Source organism: Elephas maximus, chromosome 21, assembly GCF_024166365.1.
Source record: "Elephas maximus indicus isolate mEleMax1 chromosome 21, mEleMax1 primary haplotype, whole genome shotgun sequence".
NCBI classification, from domain to species: Eukaryota; Metazoa; Chordata; class Mammalia; order Proboscidea; family Elephantidae; genus Elephas; species Elephas maximus.
The window spans coordinates 40509443-40526202 of NC_064839.1; the positions used below are offsets into that span (position 1 = coordinate 40509443).

Genomic DNA, 16760 nt, shown 5'->3' on the forward strand with positions numbered 1-16760 from the left:
GCTAACCAAGAGGTCGCAGTTCAAATCCACCAGGCGCTCCTTGGAAACTCTATGGGGCAGTTCTACTCTGTCCTATAGGGTTGCTATGAGTCGGAATTGACTCGACGGCAGTAGGTTTGGTTTGTCTAATAACGTGCTTGCACACAACAATATATTATGTGCTCTTCTACAACATCAGTTTTAGCGAACGTAGAGTATTTCATCACATGGATTCACCACAATATACTCAACCAATTAATGGCTTGGCTTGGCTTGGATCATTAACAATGCTAAATGAAAACTCTCATAAATAAATTGTTGCACACATCCTTAGCCACTTCTTTAGAATAAATACCTGATGTAGAATTACTAGACCAAAGGCTTTTAAAGGCTTTTCAAACACTGCCAAAGGGTCTCTCTAAATGGTTGTGCCTGTGGACATTCTCACCAGTATGGTGAGAGGATCCATGTCTCTGCACTCTCTCAACAGCGCAACAGCAAATATTTTTATTTTTTAATGTTCTTAAAGCATGTTTTAAGTTGTGTTATTAGCAACCTTTCATGAACTTTCAAAATCCTGATAATTTCTTACATTGCACTGCATGTGCAAAGCTTCACTTATTAGTCTTCTGTGTAAAGAGCTACTGTAGGAGGGCTTAGCGACACAAGAATCACAAATGGAGATCTTTAAGTAGGGAGTCAGATCCTCATCTTTAATGCCATAATATGGAGAGCAAATCATGTAGACCCCTTTCGAAGACTGACTAGAACGTGTATTATAACGATAACGTGAGACAGGCTGTTAGTGATACCCACAGATTCCAAGTTACAGTCCAAGTAAACCTTAGAACCACTAAGGATGATTTCTACCTCCTTTTCTCAGATGTTCCTACAAAGAATCAAAAGGAAACATTCCAGCTAGGCAGACACTCAGCACCTACCTTTTCATGCGTTCCTGTTCACTAGTGTCCAAAGCTCTCAGGGTTCGAGTATAGAGGACAACGATGTCACTGTGCTTGGCTTTCTTGTTGCACTGAAGAGTCCAATAGGACATAATTAGTGTGGTTCTAGGAATCATCCCACCTCCTGACTTAGTATGTTGACTATGAACATGCACAGCCCTTACATACAGTTCTTACCTGGGGACACTTTCGTGCCTGTCCTTTGAGCCACTTAGAAATGCATCCATACCCAAAGAGATGCCCGCAGCGTAATGCTGAGACCCGGTGGTCCCCAGCATTGGTCCACTGCTCCAAACATATGGTGCAAGTGTCTTCCTCATCCATAGGCTCGGAAGGGAGAAGAGGGTTGGATTTTTGGGGAAACTGCAACATAGATACCAAAATACATTGAAATTAGAGAAGATGTAAAGTCAGTCTTGAAGAGGATCTGCCACCCTATTAAATTAACAAAAGCATAGAAAAATGATCACACAAGAGAAAAAGCTACAGAAAAAACTGCAACACCTATGAATCACTTGTCATTTTTTCTGGAAGGCAATCTGGCAAAATATAATAAAAGCCATTAAAAACTACTACTTTTTGATCTTATGAAATTCTTGGATATTTTTTCTTCACTCGGATGAAGAAAAGTAGCTACCTGTACAAACGTATCAAAAACAAACCCCCTGCCCCCACCACCAAAAAAAACCAAAAAGCTGGCAACTACTCAGATAACCAACAACGGGGAACAGTAGGTTTGTTACACATTCACTGTTAACTCAAGTAGCTATAAAATATTTAGCTTATATGAATCAGTGAGGGGAAAAAAAAGTAGGAAAACAAAGAAAGGATATAAACAGCTTACAGAAAATAAATGATTAATAAGCATTGTAATTAAAGAAATACAAATTAAAGAGACCATTTTTTCCTCTATTGTTGTTAGCTGTCATCAAGTTAGCCCCCAACTCATGGAGACCCCATGCAAAATAGAATGAAGTGCTATTAAAAACCAAAAATCCAGTGCTGTTGAGTCGATTCCGACTCATAGCGACCCTATAGGACAGAGTAGAACTGCCCCATAGAGTTTCCAAGGAGCACCTGGTGGATTTGAACTGCCGACCCTTTGGTTAGCAGCCATAGCACTTAACCACTACACCACCAGGGTTTCCGAAGTACTATTAGACTGGTATAAGTTGATGTCTGATGACACCAAGCACTGGTGAGAGTGAAGGAAAAATGAACAGGCTTTACTGTTGCTGCAAGTAGAAACTGACACAAGGAAATGACATTATCATGCCATTAATGTGGAGGGCAATTTCTCATTATCCATCACATCTAAAATACGTACATATTTCCTTTGACACAGCAATATAGAAATATACCCCCAGGATGTAGTCATAAATATTTGCCCAAACAATTGTACAAGGATGTTCACTACAGCATGATTTGTAACAGGAAAATAAAAAAGGAGACAACCATAGTGCACGGTACAAGAAAAGAGTTAACTAAAAATTTACTCGTATGATGGAACACTATGCAGCTGTTAATAAGAACAAGGTTCAACCTCATGTACCGATAATGCAAAACTCTCCAAGTTGTAACATTTAGGGAGAACAAACTTCACTGTAATTCCTTTTGTGTAAATTTTAAAAAAGAAAATGCATACACATAAATGGATTCACATGTGCATAACATTTTTCTACAGGAAAATTAAAATCTGGAGACCATACAGAAACACGCAAAAAGCTGATAATGTCTTGTGACTGGCAGAATCCACAGCAGGTGTCAACAATTCTACTATTAGGGACAATGGTAGGTAGGTAGCTATAATTAAAAAAAAAATTGTTTATTACACAGCCATCATATTATCCCTGATAGTTTATGAAGTACATTCATAACTACTATTTCAATTGACCCTTAACCCTGTTAGATAGGCAGGACAGGTTATCCTCACTCCTACTCCATTTTTCTCAAACAGAAGCAGCAGTCACACAAGTAATAACTAACTGGGATAGGACACACACCTGTACCTCCTACCTACACATGCAACCTTCCCATTTCAGCCTGCAATACTAGCTGCCCTCGAGTTGATTCAGGCTCATGGTTACCCTGTGTGTCCGTAGAACTGGTGCTCCAGAGGGTTTTCAATGGCTGATTTTTCAAAAGTAGATCAGCAGTCTTTTCTTCTGAGGTATCTCTGGGTGGACTGGAACCCTCAACCTTTTGGTTAGTATCTGAGCATGTAAACCATAAAACCATGTACAGCCCAGGGACTCTTTTTAACCTGCAGCTTCCTTTTTATCTGAAAATCTAAACCTTTCATTTAAAATGATGTTTACATTACCTGTTTGTGGAGGACCTCTCTTCCATCTATACCTGCAACTTCTTGCTCTGCTGAGGTACCACCTGGGGGCTCTGCCATGTCATTTCCAGAAACTAGAGGATAGGTAAACACATAAAAGATACAGTCAGGTATGAGAAACTAGCAGGACAGAGTCTGACACACTACAGCCTTTCATTTCTAATTGGTTGCACTGCCACTAAACGGATGACAATTTTCCCAAGCAACATCAGTGAATTTATTTTTTAAATTTGTTTTAGATATTCTGAAGCATACATTAAAAAACAAAAAAGTAGAATAGTAAAATTAACCCACGAGTATAAAACCAAAACCAAACCCAGTGCCGTCGAGTCGATTCCGACTCATAGCGACCCTAGAGGACAGAGTAGAACTACTCCATAGTTTCCAAGGAGCGCCTGGCAGGTTTGAACTGTTGACCCTTTGGTTAGCAGCCATAGCACTTAACCACTACGCCATCAGGGTTTCCCCACAAGTATACATCACTCAATTTAAAAAGTATAACTGGCATTTTGGCAATTTCGTTCCATCTAATACCCCATACCCACTATTTTCTTTTTACTGGAATATTCAATAACAAAACCTGACAATGTCATTATAATTATAAATGTTATAGAACTTTGATAGTTTTTATACCAACCAAACCAAAACCCAGAGTCACTGAGTTGATTCTGACTCATTGCGACCCTACAGGACAGAGTAGAACTGCACCACAGAGTTTAAAAAGAGCAGATGGCGGATTAGAACTGCCAACCTTTTATTTAGCAGCCATAGCACTTAACCACTACTGCATCATTAGGCCTAGCAAAATTAACAATAATCCTTTAATATCATCTGATACCCAATTCATATTCGAAGTCTTCCGGTTGTTTGATAGGTGTTTTTCACAGTGGGCTTATTCCAATCAGGATCCAAACAAGGTCTTCATGATAAACTTGGTTGTTACGTCTCATAAGTCTTTTTCATTCTTGGAGAAATCTGTAAGTTTGTCCTGTGGAACAACCTATATCCTGGATTTGGCTGATTGTTTCCTTGTGCTATTGTGTAACTCATTCCTCTACCCTCTACATTTCACCTAAGCTAGTACTTTTTTTTTTTTTTTTTTTGTACTTAGCTCTAGAGATTTGATAAATTTTGATTCAGTTTGTTGGGTGTTTGAGAAAAAGAGGGACAACAGAAATATTTCCTAGGTTGTATATTGCTGATTGTAGCCTATCAAGGGGCCCTTATCGGGTTCAGGTGGTATCAGGCCAACCCCTACATTAGCAGCTCTTCATCAGCCTTTCACAACGTTCATTAATGACATAGGAGGTGACTCTTATTTTTAGTCATTCTTCTTTTTGATGCTTAAATTGTCCCATCATAGGCCAGTGAGAGCATCTTCGAATGGACTTTTTTTATTAGACTTTTATTGAAGTATAATATACATACAGAAAAGCTGAATGATTTTCACAAACTGAGCTGTAACCAAAACAGGAACAGTCCCCGAGAATTCCCATTATATCTGCGTCCCCTTTATATTTTGGAAGTGTGCTAAGGGTTCAACTGTGTCCCCTAAAGAGATACATATGCTGAAGTTCTAACCCTTGGTACCTGCAAATGCAACCTCATTTGGAAATTGGGTCTTTGCAAATATAATCAAGTTAAAAATGAAATCATTAGGGTGGGCCCTAATCCAGTATGACTGGTGTCTCTATAAGAACAGGAAAGGAACACACACACACACAGAGAACGCCATGTGACAATGGAAGTAGAAATGAAAGTAATGCATCTACAACCCGAGGAACACCAAGGACTGCTGGCAACACCATAAGCTAAGAGAAAAGCATGGAACAGATTCTCCTCTAGAGCCTTCAAAGAAGAGCACGGTCCCGATTTTGGACTTCTAGCATCCAGACTGTCAGAGAATAAGTTTCTGTTGTTTTAAACCATCCAGTTGGTGGTAATTTGTTATTGCAGCTCTAAGAAACTAATATGGGGCTGGTCACTTCCACCCCCGCCTCATCAAGGGAAACCACTATACTAAATTCTAACACTGCAGATTAATTTCATCTGTTTTTGTACTTTTTGTAAATGGAACCCCAGTTATATCCTCTTTTGTGTCTGCTACTTTTGCTTTATAGGAACCCTGGTGGCACAGTGGTTAAAGTGCTCAGCTACCAAACGAAAGGTCAGCCATTTGAACTCACCGGCCACTCCACAAGAGGAGGACGCGGCACTCTGCTTCTGTAGAGGTTACAGCCTTGGAAACCCTACAGGGCAGTTCTCCTGTCTACAGGGTCGCTAAGGGTCGGAATCAACTCGACGCTAACGAGTTTTACTTTGGATTTACATTATGTTTTTAAGACTCTTCCATACTAATGCGTGGAGTTGTAGCCCCTTCATTCGCATTGATGAACAGTATTTCATTGTGTTAATACACCACAATTACTTATCTATTCTAGTACTGACGGGTATTTGGATAGCGTTCAGTTTTTTTACTATCACTAACAGTGCTTTGGTGAACACATATCTTTGTTCATGTTCATGTCTTTGGTGAACACATATACTCATTTCCTTGGCTATATACCTAGAAGTGGAATTGCTGGGTCATTGGTTATAAATATATTGAGTTTTAGAATACCAAAAATGCTAGATCAAATCCTTTCTATATAACTATGGTCAGGAAAAGCTCTATACTACACATCAGGAATTTACAACATTTGTGGGAGAAAAAGGAAAGTTATCAAAGCACAAATTGAGTTTCTAGCCTTCTGGATAGTAGTCTTGTGCCAAACCTGGATAAAATACCTTCTAAAATAACAGCTTCAGGTTCTTCTTCCTGGACAACCTCTTCATCCTCTGCAGAGCTGTCACTGTCAGAACTGGAACTACTCGACACCTGCAAGTCTTCAGAAACAGGATTCCTAGTCTCCGGATAAGATTCGGCTGGCAAGAGAGGTTGGGTCCTGCTCACTTGAAAGAAAGCATCCAAAGGTGCTGTTGATCTATGCATGCAGAAAGACAAGAGAATTATAATACAATAGACCATCATCACAAGAATAACCCACAGTAATATGAAGGTAAATCCTAGTCATATCAACCAATTTCCAGGCTGTTCAATGCTACCTTTGAAAGGTGAAACAGAAATAGCAGGTTCAGGTCTGTATTTTCTCTTTTCCACTTGATCCTGATCATATTATCCCACATTGGAGCTTGATCCTTCTCCTAAGAGCTAATGCTAATTTATTGGGTTTTGGTCATGTTTCACTATCTTTTAGAGAAGATGGCTCAGCAATATGTCTGTGTGGGGTCGAAAAGGGAGGGTAGTCAAACTCTAAATCAATTTACATTTTAACTTTCCACAAGGCTTTTCTAAATCCAGTCTGCCCACCTTGCAGAGTCTACCGTGCCACCAATGATGTGTACTGAACAACAGATTTTGGGGGACTGGGGAGGACTCGAAAGCTAGGAAATACTTTTTGGTGTACAAATTGTACATAATCTAAAAGGCCAGAAACTGTTGCCAACAAAGCTTCCTCTTGAAAAGGTCTGCCTTCCTAGTTTACAAAGTGTATCACTGTACCTTAACCCCTCAATAATTTGTGAGGAAAATAATGCAAGTACTTTTATTTCCATCTAATTTGAGGAAATGGGGGTTCAGGAAGGTTACCTAGCTTGTCAAAAGACACACTGCCAGTTCTTGGTAGTACTAGGAGTGTGACCAGAGGCCAGCTTTCATAATGCCCAGTCTGTCATTACCAATTGAGATGTTTCAACAAATGGATGCAGCACTGGAAGTGCTCACTCATCTATGCCAAGAAATCTGAAGACAGCTACCTGGCCAACTGACTGAAAGAGATCCATATTTATGCCTATTCCAACGAAAGGTGATTCAACTGAATGTAGACATTATCAAATACCACTAATATCACATACAAGTAAAATTTTGCTGAAAGATCATTCAAAAGCGACTACAGGAGTACATCAACAGGGAAATGGCAGAAACTCAAGCCAGATTCAGAAGAGGACATGGAACCAGGGATATCACTGCTGATGTTGAAGCCGCCACTGTGCCCCCTCGTCCGCTACTCCCCGCAGCCTGCCAAGCCACGGGCTGTGGTCCTAACTGCAGTTTGAATTTGGTGCCAGAACCCCACGCATGCATGAACCAAGATTTGGGAGCACGCGCAGGACCTGAAGAGCTGTGTCCTCTATCTGTCCTTGGACTTGAACATCACTGACATAATTCAACATCCGGACTTCCAAATGTGGACATCAGAGGGCTAAGTGCAGAGAGCTCCAGGCACCAAACCCAACCCCCAGACCCAGTGGAAATAAAAAGCTCCCCAAACCCCTCAGATCACAAGCACGTGGCCTTATGGTTACTAGGCCCCACGCTGCTCCTTGTCTACGCTGACAATAAATTTCTGCTTTCTGTTTCCTTTGCAACTGGTGGTGTGGCATCCGTCTTATTTCGATCAGCTAATAGGACAGGACAAGAATCCTCATTCGGTTACAATGTCAGATGGATCCTAGCTGAAAGCAGAAAATATCAGAAAGATGTTTATCTTTGTTTTATTGACTATGCAAAAGCATTTGACTGTGTGGATCATAATAAATCATGGATAACAATGTGAAGAATAGGAATTCCACAACACTTAACTGTGCTCATGAGGAACCTGTACATAGATCAAGAAGCAGTCATGCGAACAGAACAAGGGGATACTGCGTGGTTAAGTCAGGAAAGGTGTTGTATCCTTTCACCACACTTATTCAGTCTGTATGCTGAGCAAATAATCCGAGAACTGCACCATACAAAGACATCGAGATTGGAGGAAGACTCATTAACAACCTGAGTTATGCAGATGACACAATCTTACTTGCTGAAAGGGAAGGGGACTTGAAGCGCTTACTGATAAAGATCAAAGACCACGGCCCTCACAACTGGACCAATAAGCAACATGATGATAAATGGAGAAAACATTAAAGTTGTTAAGGATTTCATTTTACTTGGACCCACAATCAACACCCATGGAAGCAGCAGTCAAGATATCAAATGACGCGTCGCATTAGGCAAATCTGTTGACAAAGACCTTTTTAAAGTGTTAAAAAGCAAAGATGCCACCTTGAAGACTAAGGTGCACCTGACCCAAGCCTCGGGTTTTCAATTGCCTCATATGCATGCGAAAGCTGGATGATGAATAAGGAAGACTGAATAAGAACCGACCCCTTTAGGTCTTAAACCCTAACAAGCAGCCACCTAAGATGCATCAAACTGGTCTCAACCCACCTGGACCAAAGGAGAATGAAGAACACCAAGGACACAAGGTAATTAGCCTAAGAGACAGAAAGGGCCACATAAACTAGAGACTACATCAGCCTGAGACCAGAAAAACTACATGGTGCCCGACTACAACCCATGACTGCCCTGACAGGGAACACAACAGAGAACCCCTGAGGGAGCAGGAGAGCAGTGGGATGCAGACCCCAAATTCTCATAAAAAGACCAGACTTAATGGTCTGACTGAGACTACAAGGACGCCAGTGGTCAGAGCCTCCAGACCTTCTTTTGAACCAGGACAGGAACCATTCCCAAAGCCAACTCTTCAGACAGGGATTGGACTGGACAATGGGCTGGAGAGGGATGCTGGTGAGGAGTGAGCTTCTTGGATCAGGTGGACACTTGAGACTATGTTGGCATCTCCTGCCTGGAGGGGAGATGAGAGGGTAAAGGGGGTTAGAAGATGGCAAAATGGACACGAAAAGATAGAGTGGAGGGAGGGAGTGGGATGTCTCATTAGGGGGAGAGCAATTGGGAGTATGTAGCAAGGCGTATATAAGTTTCTGCGTGAGAGACTGGCTTGACTTGTAAACTTTCACTTGAAGCACAATTAAAAAAAATAATAAACCACACACACAAAAATAAAGGGAATTCAATAAAAACCCCAAAACCAAAAAGAAAAAAGAACTGACCCCCTTGATTTGTGGTGTTGGCAAAGAATATCGAATATACCATGGACTGCCAAAAGAAGGAACAAATCTGTCTTGGAAGAAGTACAAGCAGAATGCTCTTAAGAAGCAAGAATGGCAAGACTGTGTCTCACCTACTTTGGACATGTTATCAGGACGGACCAGTCCCTGGAGAAGGACATGATGCTTGGTAAAGAGGGTCAGTGAAAAAGAGGAAGACCCTCAATGAGATGGACTAACACAGTGTCTACAACAATGGGCTCAAGTATAGCGACGATTGTGAGGATGGCGCAGGACCAGGCAGTGTTTTGTTCCGTTGTATACAGGGTCACAATGAGTCAGAATTGACTCGATGGCACCTAACAACAACAATACATATTTACCTGGCACTGTCTGTCCTCTGAGACCCTCCAGGCCTTGCCCTGCGTACAGCAGAACCCCTCCTCCTCCTTATTCTCACTGGTCCCACACTATGGTTTGAAGGTGGAGGTCTCAGGAATTCCAGCATGCCATGAAGCCTCTGCAGCCCGCTGATGAAAGTGTTCACTGACTCTAGTGAAGACACACGGACGGTGGGGTTAGCACCAGATCCCCGTCTATCTTCCTCTGAAGCTCCTGGGTCAATGTTCTCCACACTCTCTTCTCCTGAGGGCGCCCCTTCCTCTGTCAGGTCAATAGACACCTGCGGCGCAGGCTGGAGCAGAGGCAGTCCTGTTTGGCTGTTGACCACTTCAGCAGGAGGCGGCTCTTCTGCAGCATGATGATCTGACTGTACCTGCAGATCATAGTCCATTGCTTCCTGAGCCATCACTAGGGAAGCAATATTTGTAGTATTAGTAAAATAGATAAAACATGTCATGTAGCTGATATAATCATATCGAGTCTAAGAAAAGGAGCCCTAGTGGCACAATGGTTTAACTGCTAGGCTGTTAACCAAAAGGTTGGCAATTTGAACCCACCTTTTTTTTTAGAGGCTCCATGAATGAAAGATGTGGTAATCTGCTCCGGTAAAGATTACAGCCTAGAAAGCTGCCTAGGGGCAATTCTACTCTGTCACATAGGGTCACTGTGAGTCAGAAACAATTCAGCAGCACCTAACAGCAGTCTTTCAGAATCTCTGTTTAAGATCATTCCTGGCAAAACTGAGAAGCTTAAAGAGAAGACTTTAAACTGGTAATAATACTTTTTCCCCATAACAAGCACTTATAACCAGTTTTCCAGGTCACCCTTTTTAAAACATAAAGTCATGTGATCACAAAATCTTCTAAAGTAGAAAGATCTACAATATAAGGGGGTTGAACTACTGGAATCTCCCCAAAACAAAGGCATATGACGCTATATTCCATTTTAGTAACATTCACCTTGCATATCATCAAAAGTTACAAACTGAGGCCATTTTTATACTTACAAAAGTAGCTCATTTACTAACTTAAAATAGAAATTTACCTAATTTCTCCAAAATGGCTGAGGAACCTTTATTTATTCCATCCCTTTCATTATTTTTGTTTCCTGTCTCTATTCCATTACATTGGCCCACTGGTCAAAGATTTGTTAAGTGCCTATTACATAGCCAGGCACCCCACAGAGGCAAAGACAGTCAGATAAGACTTTGTGTAACTGAGTGTATAGTGCAGCAAGTGGGAGAAAGCCAATAAACAAATAAACAAATTACAGAGTGTGATAGTTTGGTTTTGGAGGCAAGGGCAAGGAACACCACTTGAGATACCAAAGTAAGGGAAGGACTCTGAAGGATTAAAAGAAGCTGTCCATTGAAGACCTGGCGAAGTTTCATATGGAAGAAACCAGTGCACAGATCCCTGATGAGTATAAGCTTGGTGCATGTTGAGAAACTGAGGCAGACCAGTTTAACAAGCAAAATGAGGAACAAGAAGCAGTACGGGATGAAGTCGGTGAGGCAGGACACTATCATTAAAGGCCTCATGGGCTTTGGTAAGGAGTTTCTTCTGTGTCAAGAATGGACTGAAAGGGAGCAAGAGTGCAAGCAAGATGACCAGTTCGGAGGGTATTGTGGGAGTCCAGAGTAGTGGCCACAGAGACTTGGTCAAGAGTGGTAGTAGCAGCAGTAATGGAAAAGTAGATAGCTTTAAGAAATCCTCAGAAGTCATGCTAAAAATTGTGGGAGTATATTAAATCACCTAAGAAGGGATAGAAATAGAAGAGGGAGTAGGACTAAAGGTGGAGACACTAACATTAAAAGGACAATAGTTACAGGAAGGGAAGCCATTAACAAAGACTAAATGTGGACAGCAAGGTAGGAGGAAACATGGGAGAGTGTGGTATCTGGGAAGAGAACGTTTCAAAAAGGAAATGGTCAAGTAAGTTAAGTGATACTGAAGGGAAGAATGGCCCTGGATTTAGGAATATGGAGGTGATAAATAACCTAGAAAAGACCAATTTCTCTGAAGTGATGGGGTCAGAGGCCAGACTGGAATGGGTAGAGTACGGGGAATTTCAGTAAACGACTGACGAAGTATATTTACCCCTCTCTCTCCCATGAACGCAACTAAAAAATAAAAAGATTGCTCTTTGAGAAAGAGGCCAGTTCCTCCTCCCCCCCAAAATCTATAAATACTAACAACTGTGCACTCCCCAAGAAAATGGTTGCGTCTGTGTCCATATACTTAACAGTAAAGCACACCAGTTGATAGGCCTCACCCACTAATACATAGCTTTCAATCAGCTTTTCTGGGGTCTTAAAAACAAACAGCCAAGGATCAACTCACCTTTGAGGAAACCCTTTAATATGAAAGGAAGAGACTAAAGCAGACAAAAAGAAGAAACTTGGATGGAAGGGGGGAAAACAATTTTCAAACAAACAAACCAAACAGATTTTTATGGGTAAGGATGCTGTACCTATAAAGCAAAAAGAGAATGTTAGGGAAAGACAGACAAACCAGACAACAAGAAGCTGGTGGAAATAAAAAAATATGACAGCCAAAATAAAAGATGTAATAAAAGGACTAAGGAAACCCTGGTGGTGTAGTGGTTAAGTGCTACTGCTGCTAAACAAAAGGTCAGCAGTTCGACTCCACCAGGCACTCCTTGGAAACTCTATGGGGCAGTTCTACTCTGTCCTGTAGGGTCGCTATGACTCGGAATCGACTCGATGGCAGTGGGTTTGGTTTTTTTTTTTTTTTTAAGAAGGACTAGAAGACAAAACTGAGCAGTGTTCCCCGAAAGTATAATAAAAAGATTACTGAATAAGAGAATTAGAAAATCAAGCCAGGATATCCAATATCTGATTAACCAGGGTCCCAGGAAGAATTCAGGCAATGGAGAAGAACGTAAAGAAAAACCTCTAATCAAGATGGAACCATAAGGTCTTTTTTTGCAACCAAAAATCTTAACCCAAAATCATTTCAGATGGAAAAAAAGCAGTTTGCAGACAAATCCTCTGTGATTCCATTTTTAGGACATTTAAAAACAGGCAAAATCATACTATCTGGACTTACAAATATATGGTCTGATTCATCACTATATATCGTTCCATAGCATAAAGTATATAAAAACACAACAACCCAGTTAACAGGTGTTAAAAACCTACTGAATTATTCACCACAGCTCAAAACAAAATAAAAAACTAAAAAATACCAGATGCTATAGACTGCATCACTAAAACTTCTGTAGTTACAGCCCTACAGAAGAATCCAACAATTTAAGTACTAGCCAAGAAAGGAATTATACTCTTCCAAAATCTCACCAATAAATTCTTCACTACTTCTCTGAAATAATGTTAAATTAAAGCCTTTAATATGTGCTTCTAGGATACAACTACAGCCTCCCCCAAGTATCTTTCATGACGCAAGGCAAATGGTACAATTCTAGATGTACCCCAGAGGCATAAAGCAAATCAACCTTCTTTAAAACAAAAGCCAGGAGTGGACTCCCCTCCTCTTCTCTTCCCCCAAAAAAGCAGAGTCTAGAGAGTTGCATTATCCACCATGGTAACTACTAACCACATGCGGCTACTTAGATTTGAATTAAACAAAATTAAAAGTTAAGTTCCTCAGTCAAATCTAACCACATGCGGCTACTTAGATTTGAATTAAACAAAATTAAAAGTTAAGTTCCTCAGTCACACTAGTCACATTTAAATGCTCATGTGTCTACTGGCTACCATACTGAACAAAGAAGATACAGATTATTTCCATCATCGCACAAATTTCTATAGAGCATCGCTGTTCTGGAGTAGAGCTTCCCAAGCAGTGTGCGGAGCTATTTATTCATCCAGCCCTTGGACTACCCAGAAGTGCCTAGATCAAATGGTCACCCCAAGCCTTAAGCCACCTTGTCTTCAGAACGCCACATAATGCTATTTTCTATGTGTTCCATGTAAGTTGAGGTTTAAAACGTTAACCTACTCGTCATCTCAGAGCCTACAAAGCTCGGTCACTCTGATCTCAGTCAATGCCCACAAAAGGCGAGGGTGGAGGCCCCCAATTAGCAAGATAAGAATAGGCGGCGAGAAGGCAAGCGGACCTCGGTTCAAATCCCTGATCTGGGGTTTTCTACCCGTGGGCCCTTAAGCAGGTTTCCTAAACTCTCAGTTCAACTTGTTCATCTGCAAAATAGAGATAATAAAAGTCTCTACATCGCAGTTGCTTGACGTAAAATTAGGTAACATTTAAAGTTGCTCCGTGACTTGAGAGCAATTATTTTTAGACGAAGAATCCGAAGCCCCGCTGCTGGGTACTCGGCTCCTTCCGGTATCGTCCCAAGTTCCAGTCTTCGCCGCGCCCCACTATCCAATCAGGTGCCTCCCCAGCAGCCCCAAAAGAGTGAACGTTCGGACGCCTCAGCCCGGACAGTTAGGACCGCGCAGAGCGGCCGAGCCTTCTCAGGCCGCTGGGTTCCATGCCCCCCGCCCCCGCAGCAGACCTCGTGGGGCGGTTCTAGGCCCCGCATCTAGGGACCAAGCCCGGGCGGAGCCAGAGAGCCTAAGACCAGTGGAGAGGCAAATACCCACCTCACCTAAAGCCGGAAGGACGCGGTCGATGGCGCGAGCCCGCCGCAGTTGCAGTCGTTATTTCCGAAGGAGTCGGACCACACAGGTCCCAACCCGCCGCTCCCGGAGCGGCTCAATCCCCCCGCCTGAGCCGCGGGGGTGGCCTGCTCCTATTGGTCAGCACCCACCGGCCAGTGACCAATACCCTCTCTTTTTCTTCCGTTGGTCACCGATGACTGAAAGAGAGGCGCTCTCATTGGTTGGGCCTTCGTAAACCGATTGGGTGGAACCACGCTCAAGGAAGCCTCGTGCAATTGGTAGAAATCTATGTCAGTCTTGTCGCGTTCTGCGCGCGATACGAAGGGCAGAAAGTTTTTACCGCCATTTTTTTTGAACTCTGGCGGGATAAAGTTGTGAGAAAAAACTTTCTCGGTCTATTGTGAATACAGATGAAAATATTGAAACTATAGCTTCTGCTTCTCCCCAGTACGTTAGTGAAGGAGCTGTTTTTATCCAAAAGACAGTAGCTAATTGAATAATTTCAAAATATTGCTTCCGGAATTCCGAAGCCTCTGAGAGGAGTGGGATAATCCCCAATATCTACATGGGGTTGCAGAGCTCATGCAAAAGAGCTTTGCTACACGATCTCTTCGATCTCAAGCCATTGGAATGGATTTCCTCCTACTAAACAAAGGTCACATCATTTAACAGCAACCATTTTTCACACACCTCGCTCGCTGGAGGCTTGACAAAAATCTCACTTTTAGAAGAAAGACCTGAAAAAGTAAACCTCAGGCACCAACTGTACAGTGCCAGAATCTTCTTTACTCAGCTGCCAATTCTCAGTTGTATTGATAGCAGGGGAGAGCATGGATAATTCAAAGTCATCCACCATCAAAATACTGACTTTTCAACCCCAAGAGTATGGCCTCTGACACTCTTTTAACTCACTACTGAAGTCACTCCTGAGGTTCATGCTTCAGCCAAGAATTAGGCCCATAAAACAAAACTAAATTAAATGAACGCACTAGCTCAGCGGCAAGGGCCAGGAGGCAAGAGGGGACAGGAAAGCTGGTAATGGGGAACCCAAGGTCAAGAAGGGGACAGTGTTGACATGTCCTGGGGTTAGCAACCTACGTCACAAAACAATATGTGTATTAATTGCTTAATTAGAAACTAATTTGCTCTGTAAACCTTCATCTAAGGTACAATAAAATAAATTACAACCAAAAAAAAAAATACTGACTTTTCAATATTTTCCTTCTGGTCACCAAAGCAGGTAATAACATTTGTATGTTTTCATTTTCCTGCCCCCTAAGGGAGCTGCGTTGATCTATAGAATGGCTAATATGAAGAGAAAGGGGTTTTCTTCTATAAACAAACACGGATATATTATGGAGTAAAATGAAAAAAGTTTTGAGTGATTCTCACCTATTATGTAACTACTGCATGTTCAATGAAGCTCTGGTGGCCCAGTAGTTAAGAGCTCTGCTGCTAACCAAAAGGTCAGCAGTTCGAATCTACTCTTTGGAAACCCTATTGAAGCCTCCACTGGGGCTTCCCCAGCTCCACTGCAGACCTCCACCCATTTCTGCTTGCAGCCCTCCAAGCCGCGCTCTCTAACTGGGGTTTGGCCCCACCACACGACGATTTAAATTTCGCGCCAGAACCCTGTGCATGCGCCAACCAGCACCTTGGTGCATGCGCAGACCTGAAGCCCTGACCCCGGAACTGAGCATCACAGGAGGGGAAGGTATTCTTCAGTACACTGCAGCATCAGATCCCCTTAGCAGAGTGAAGGGTCACTTCTTTTGCAACATGACTCAGCACCCGGATCTCCAAATATGGGCATGGGGGAGCTCTGGGCTTCGGATTTCAGGCTCCAATCCCTGCCCCCTGGGAACTCAAGGACATTTTGCTTCCAGCTCTCCTGGGGCAGGGAGTTCCTGGTCTTTGGGTGCTAATGCCCAGGTTGCTCCTTGTTTGCAAAAACAATAAATTATCACTTCTGTTTCCCTTGCAATTGGTGCGTATGTCCGTCTTCTATCGGCTACTAGGACAGGACAAGAACCTGCATTTGGTTACACTGAGGCAGCTCTACTCTGTCCTGTGGGGTGGCTATGAGTCAGAATTGGCTCTAGGGTAGTGGATTTGGTTTGGTTTTGGCATGTTCAATGCAGAAAAATTAGACAATGCAGAGAAGTACAGCAGACCTGTGCTACAAGAAACTCTAAAATAAGTTTTTGTGTTGAGAGAAATTATGCCAGATGAAAACTTAAGAAAGGAATGAAGAGCACCAGACATGATAAATATGTGGCTAACTATAAGAGACTGATTTTTTCTTTTGATTTCTTTAAAATAAACGTGACTCCTTAAAGCTAAAACTATAATATTGTGGGGTTTATAATGTATGTAATGCAATATGCATAACAATTATAACGTAAAAGATAGGAGGGTAAAGGGACCCAAATAATTGAAAGACGTTTACATTTTATGTGAAGTGGTACCATATTATGTCTAAGTAGACGGTGAAAAAGAATGAGGATTGTAATTCCTAGAGCAA

The 16760-nt window shown here is 42.0% G+C and overlaps 1 protein-coding gene across 2 annotated transcripts in view; it reads right to left on the reverse strand.

Annotated features, from left to right (window-relative positions):
- Positions 1-14362, reverse strand: part of RFWD3 (ring finger and WD repeat domain 3) — a 33673-nt gene extending 19311 nt beyond the window's left edge. Inside the window, exons 1-6 of one of the 2 annotated variants that reach the window (XM_049864946.1) lie at positions 14224-14362; positions 9615-10041; positions 6070-6266; positions 3265-3356; positions 1119-1304; positions 921-1012 (exon numbers count right to left, since the gene is read on the reverse strand). In XM_049864946.1, the coding sequence (XP_049720903.1) occupies positions 921-1012; positions 1119-1304; positions 3265-3356; positions 6070-6266; positions 9615-10039 (992 nt within the window). In that variant the 5' untranslated portion in view covers positions 10040-10041; positions 14224-14362. Of the gene's footprint in view, positions 1-920; positions 1013-1118; positions 1305-3264; positions 3357-6069; positions 6267-9614; positions 10042-14218 lie in introns of both variants that reach the window. The other variant, XM_049864945.1, reaches the window with a different exon arrangement.
- Positions 14363-16760: the final 2398 nt, after the last annotated feature.